This window comes from Ostrea edulis, chromosome 8 (genome assembly GCF_947568905.1).
Source record: "Ostrea edulis chromosome 8, xbOstEdul1.1, whole genome shotgun sequence".
Lineage (NCBI taxonomy): Eukaryota > Metazoa > Mollusca > Bivalvia > Ostreida > Ostreidae > Ostrea > Ostrea edulis.
The window spans coordinates 44,765,391-44,772,442 of NC_079171.1; the positions used below are offsets into that span (position 1 = coordinate 44,765,391).

The following is a 7,052-nucleotide window of genomic DNA, read 5'->3' on the forward strand; positions in this document are numbered from 1 at the left end:
GATCCATTGTGTTTGTAATTGCATGTGTATTCTGTATGTGATATTTAAGAAATATATTTTCTTTTTGAAAAGATATGAATTGTGACGATTTATGCCGGCATGAAGCGTGTTACCATTAAGTATTTTTTCAAACAAAAGCAATAGTTCACTTGATTGAGAGACTCAGGTGACCTAAAAAGGTGTGGTTACTGGAACAGATATTTTTATAGAGCGTGTCAAAGTTGATAAAAATATATAGGCTGCTTTATTGGGTTTTTTTTATATCAAAGGAAGAAAGAGTGTCTTGGTCTGAAGAACGCTTAATGCCGGCAAACTGTCATCATCGCAACCCACGCTTACTGAGTCAGGGAGCACTTATCCTTCCTAAAACCATGGCTGTATGATCAGCGAAACTCTCTATTTTCATGAATATTTATGAAATGACACAATCACTTGTTGACCAATCACAAATTTCGATATTTTAATGACTGTACCCACAGGTAAAACGTGTAACGCAACTAACAGTCAAAAAAGCTTACACATCACTCTTGTAGAAGCAAGCCAAGTAGATAATCTATATCAAATGAAATTCGCCGTAACAACAGAGACAATGTTTGCAAATTCTGTATCAACTAACTTATTTTGATCGGGTATTGTGTCAGTGTTTCCCAATCGACAATCTTCAAATTAATCCGCGACAAATCACGCAATGATCTCAGAATGTTTTTCATCCAAATAATGGGAGCTCCCCGATTGGTTGATATATGAACACGGATATTCATAAAGGACTTTTTTAATCATACATCCACGGTCATGACGAAGTGTGAACTGACCCTGAGACAATAGGCGGGGTCTGCGACGGTGGTAACTAATGACTTGTCATAAAGAATCTACACACGAAATATGAATCCCTACCTTCCATAGTTATGGAGATATTGAATAAGTTACGTTTTACTAAAAGTAGGTCAAACTAAAAGTTAAAGATTACAAGGTTAAAAACATTGATACGAAAAAAGGTGTTGCCACAAAGAATGCATATATCATATATGAGAGTCACTTACTGTTCAACAGTCATTAGCAAGATTAAAGTTTTGAAATGGGTCAAACTCCAAAGTCAATATCACAAGGTCAAAGGTCATGTACGGAATGTAAGGCTGTACCATGAGGAATCTATATACAAGTTCTGAAAGTCATATCTTTAATAGTGCATGAGCTATTGAATATGTTATGTTTCCTTAAAAGTAGGTCAAGCTCCAAAATCAAGGTATCAATGTTAAGAACATTGGTATCAAAGAAAATGCCTTCTCACAAGGAATGTGCATCTGAAATAAGAGAGCCCTATCGCTTACCATATAAATTTTATGAGGAAGGTTAATGTCTCGGACAGAACAACAGGACAAAACAGTACTATAGCCGCAGGGGCATAACAACTAAATCCACACAACTTGGGAACATTTGCATCTGAGTTATTGTGGCCTTCCTACTCTTGAAAAGAATTTGTTTAAATTGATTTTCTGTATATTCCCATATAAAACTTTGATTTCCTATTGTGGCCCTACCCTATCCTGTGGCTCCTGAATTGAACAAACTTGAATTTGCAATACCTGAAGATGTTTGCATATTGATAAGACTAATTATAGCTCTGTGCAGTATAGTTAAGATCGAAATTTGTATGGTAATGAGGCATCAGTATGACTATGGCCCTTCTGTTGTTGAAGTGGATAATTCTAAAGATGTTTTCCTTAAAGTCCGTATGTAAAACTATTTTGCCCTCTTCCTACTTCATGGAACCAGACATTAAACAAACTTGAATCTGCACTATCTACATCATCGTCTTGTTGTTCCTTAAAATATTTTCCTATATATCTGTATGTAAAATTGTGATCCTCTATTGAGCCCCCTCATATTTCAGGGGACCACAGTATGGACAAACTTTAATATGCACTCCTATGAATGTTTTCATATTATCCTGATTAATAATGGTATTGTTCCATAGAAGATTCTATAATATTTTTCATATATATATATATATCTGCATGTAAAACTTTGATCCCTATTTTGGCCACAATCTACCCTCGGGGATCATTTGAAGAAACTTGGATCTACTCTATGCCAGGAAGCTTCCATGTACAAATCAAAGTACTGAAAGTACTCATGGGAGTTGAACATTGTGGAAATTCAGTTAGAACAGATAGCACTGGAAGGGTAGGGGGATAAATGGCTGAATATTATCATGATTTTAGATACAAATCAACTGTTGTTGTTTTTCAAAGCGTTACAACAGCAAACATGGATAATGGAAGGCCCATAGGCAACAACGCTCCTCGAGTAACTGAAGTCGTGTTGTTGTTTTCTAGAATTTCACCCCTTTATATTCTCATGAAAAATGTGACCACATATTATGGCCCAAACATTCAAATCAATATGGTTAGCAATGCCTTGCAGTTATGAAGAAGTTTTTTCCCCTGTATATATACATTCAAGTTTAATCCTAGTTGTAGCTAATTCTAAGGATTCATTACTTGAAAAGGTAGTCCAATATGCTAAACTGTCACCTGAGTATACTACAGTCCTGTAGAGGATCAATGGAATGGTAAATAATTGTATAATAACTCAAAATAAATGAAATGCAAAAAAATTAAAAATCGTCCGGCATCGGAGATGCACAAGCCGAGTTGCGCAAGGAATGGGCATAGAGGGAACCGGCAGAAAAGTTTGCAAGAATTATCAAGCAGGGAGCAAAATTTTGCGTACATAAATTTCAGCCGACTTAAATCCTTTGTGACCTTGACCTTTAACCCTTGACCAAAATCAATAGGCTTCTTTGTCTCATCAAGGGCGATAATCCATCTAAGTTTAATTGAGATCCTATAATTTGTTAAAAAATTATAGTGCAGAAAACAAAATTTTCTCCAAATTTCAGTCTATTTATAGCCACTGTGACCTTGACCTTTGACCTAGTGACCCCAGAATCGATAGGCTTCCTCATCTTACTGAGGGTGACAATCCATCTAAGTTTGGATGAGATCCTATAATTTGCTCAAGAGCTATGGTGCGGAAATGAAACGTTGATGCGTGCCCGCCTGCCCGCCCAAAGACACTTCATCAGATCATAAGCCGAGTTCGACTTCATCGCAACTCCGCTAAAAATGAAACACTAGTCAAATAATGTTATTTATTGCCAAGGTATTTGGGATATTATACTGTGGCTCAAACAGGGGGTGAATGAACCTGACAGTATGGGAAGCATATAGTGGAATCAGACTTGGGATGCTGGAAATCCATAGTGATTAAAAACTATACATGTACAAGATCCATAACTATTTTTTTTTCAGTTTGTGAGGGAGAATCCTCATGTCTCTTTCACCTGTAGACAAATAAACTGTAGACAAATAAACAATGTGTTTTGACCAGAGCAATTTCCAATCCTTTTTGCAGCATAAATTCAACATTGTGGCAACTGGGTTAAACTTTGATAGTGAAGTAATACATGGCAGCACCTTATCCCATGCTCTTAAAATTTCTGTTTGACACACACTCATGACATCCACTCAAACATTACAGAGTGCAGCAAAATCCCATTGTAATAGGGGATTCAAAATGGATAACTGGTACAAAATATGGTACATACTATTCGAAAAGGATAATGAATTTGACATATTGATGTTTTGCAAAAGGAAATTCTGACATCGGGGCTCTAAGCGTTTTCAAACATTGTCATTTGATAAAAGTGTTCTACATTTTTAAAAATAGAGATTAATATGTCTTTACATACATAGGTGAGAAAGTTTCCATTATTCCTAGCCGAGACATACCATGTATGCGCAAAAAATTCATAAACAAATATCAAAATACTCACGTAGAAAATGTGGACCTTACCGTCGTCAAGCGCAGCGAAACACTCCATTTCGAGATTTTCGCCGACGAAAGCTCGGTAACAGTAATGAATAAGGTACACTCATTTTGTATCTATTTTGTGACTTTCTTTATTAAAAGGAACAGTTCTCTAATGTGTAACGTGCAATTACTACGTAATTCAATAACTTGAAGCATGAAGCAGTTTCACTTTGCAACCGGATATAAGAAATTTTATTTCGTATTCCGATCCCGATCGAAAGTTGTTGACTGGGAATGACGTGTTTTAATTCAATATACATGTAACATTAAGCATTTTTTATATCACATTAAAAAACAAAACAAATATAGACACACACACAATGTTGTAGAGTTATTTCTTGTAAATTTTCTGAGGTTTCGCACCATATTCGATATTTCGCGCCACGGTGTCAATAGGTCTTGTGTGCAGTTGTCGTTCGTTTCCCTATCAATGTTTATAGGTGACGCTGCGCTACAAACGACAATTTTCAACTTATCTTTTATTTTTCTATGTATATCAGTATCAATTTGATCGAAATCTTGTATTCAAATTGATTTGAATACAATATCATTGCATTTACTTACATGTCAATTATCAAAATTAGATTAATTCAGAAAAGTTACATGGATTATTTAATGGCGGATGTTTATAAAAGTTTATGTTGATTTACCTAGGAGTAAATCAGCTGACACAGAACCCCTGTTGACGACCACTATACAAATCAATACAAATTACTGCGCAGAAAAGTGCGTGATGACCCAGGGAGATTGAACATAGTTCAACTCCCAAAAACACATGTATATGTAAATTTCAACTCTTATAGCCCTGTTGTTCCTGAATAGAAGATTTTAAAAGGTTTTCCCTATATATTAGCTTTTGAAACTTTGATCCCCTGTTGTGGCCCCGAACGAACTTGAATTTAGTCTATACCAGGAAGCTTTCTTGTAAATTTCAACTTTTCTGGTCCAGTTGTTCTTGAGAAGATTTTCAATGGACCCACCCATTCTAGCTTTGTCTTGATTATCTTCCCTTTGAAGGGACATGAGAAAGTTTATTTGAACAAATTTAAATCTTCTTTAACGAAAGATGATTCGTACCAAATTTGATTAAAATTCATTCAGTGGTTCTGGAGAAGAGGATGGAAATGTGAAATACAGACAGACGGACAGACAGACAAAAACGGTGACCAGAAGAGCTCACGTGAGCTAAATAAACAAATGGAATGATAGACTTTGATATGCAGACTGCACAAAAAAGTAGAACATCACTCTGTAAATAAGCTAGAAAAAAATCCACATGGTGAAATCCCGCCAATTTGTTGTCCTAGTTTTATTTTCACCTCTTGCTATCAGTAGGAGATAACCTACGGGTAACTGCTCCTGGATTTAATATGTATTAATGATCGCCATGCTTCAAACAAACACAGAATCCTGGCAACCAAGATGTTCTTTACTCTCAGCTGTAGTGTTGCAAAGGAATAAAGAAAATTACCTTTAAACGACATGGAAATGATAGTTATTTTATTACAACAAAAAGGAAGACGATCGCATTTCTTCATTTATTACACAATGTAATGAAAGCTGATTTCAAGGGACATGGTAATTGTTCCATTACATATACATTTCGTGGCTGAAATGTATCATTAATCGTTTGATATTTCGTTGTCTACGAAATATTTGTCCACATGTTGCCACGAGTCCTGACGTAATGATGACGTAACAGGTTGTCATACAGTGACGTAACTACAGGTGTTGGCAACCCCACACTGGTTGTGTTTGTCTTTAGACAATAGTACATAGCCTTTGTCTCCCCAAGATGTACCCCAACTGAAATAAAGAAATTTTATATAATCAACTAATTTTAGAATAAGGCTGCGAACTAAGTTTGGTATCTTACTCGCCCTAAATTGGGGATTGAAGAGGCCAAATTAACGACAAATGTCTTTTTTGTTTAAAATGTTCAACAAATGAGGGACGGACTGCAACCCTTTTAGATCCGCCACTAATTAATATATGAAAAAGACATCTTCCTACATGATTTATCGAACTACAATATTTGAGAATATACACGATAAAATCCTGTCGCTTCACAACTTCAAAATACATGTTAAAAATCACGACATATATGAAAAAGACATCTTCCTACATGATTTATCGAACTATAATATTTGAGAATATACACGATAAAATCCTGTCGCTTCACCACTTCAAAATACATGTTAAAAATCACGACATAGATTACCAAAATAATTGCACACCTTTGTTTTTCTTTTAACATAGACAATGAATATTTCTACATAACCGAAGTACAATGTACGTTGTTTTCTGATACTAAAGAAAAATAACCGTACCTGTTTTTAGCAATCCAGTATTTCTTGTCGTCTAGAGCTCCGTATCCGACAATCACAAGAGAGTGGTCTACTTGTTCCTTACAGTGGGGTTCGTCATACACCCCTGATTTGTATAACTGAAAAGAGCGCTGGGTAGCATCAATGGCGGCTGATACAGGACCTATGGTCGCCACGGCTGCCATGAGGGCTTTCTCTGACTTAGGAAGGTCTTTGTAGCCTGTCACTTTAGCTACGATGGCCGATTTGTTAAACTTGCAAGTTTCTTCCTGTAACAAAGAAAACAAATATTTTGTATATCTGTGTATCATGAAAGGTGAAGATAACGGACAGTGATCAATCTCATAACTCCTAACAGGAATACAAAATAAAAAGTTGAGCAAATAGGGACCCCTGGATATACCAGAGGTGGGATCAGGTGCCTAGGAGGAGTAAGCATCCCCTGTCGACCTGTCATACCCGCCGTGAGCCATATGTCTTGATCAGGTAAACAACCATTAAAGATAGACGACTTCTTTCGCATTGCACACAATCCGGATTAGATATCCACGGCCCAACATTTATAGTGGTTAGTTTGTCTTACCTAGTATATGCCATACTTAATCAAATCAATTATGTAATTTTATTAAATTTCTTTAATTCATCAATCAATATATTCATCCATCGAAGAAAAAAAATGAAATATCTGTCTATATAAGTTGTGTACAGGGTTGTTTTCGCCCCGTTTTATTTTTGCTTTTCTGCACTTGTTGAAGGTCTTGCTCCGTTTCAAATTCGCTGAGAAACAATTGTGTTAAAAGAAAAACAATCTCGCCCAGTCTTAAATTCACACACTGACAACAAGGGCGA

General features: G+C 36.0%; 1 protein-coding gene across 1 annotated transcript in view; it reads right to left on the reverse strand.

Annotated features, from left to right (window-relative positions):
• Positions 1–5,361: 5,361 nt before the first annotated feature.
• LOC125661355 (procathepsin L-like) overlaps positions 5,362–7,052 on the reverse strand; it is a 6,132-nt gene continuing 4,441 nt past the window's right edge. The window contains exons 7-8 of the mRNA XM_048893344.2: positions 6,207–6,472; positions 5,362–5,682 (exon numbers count right to left, since the gene is read on the reverse strand). Coding sequence (XP_048749301.1) covers positions 5,583–5,682; positions 6,207–6,472 — 366 coding nt within the window. The 3' untranslated portion in view covers positions 5,362–5,582. The remainder of the gene's footprint in view (positions 5,683–6,206; positions 6,473–7,052) is intronic.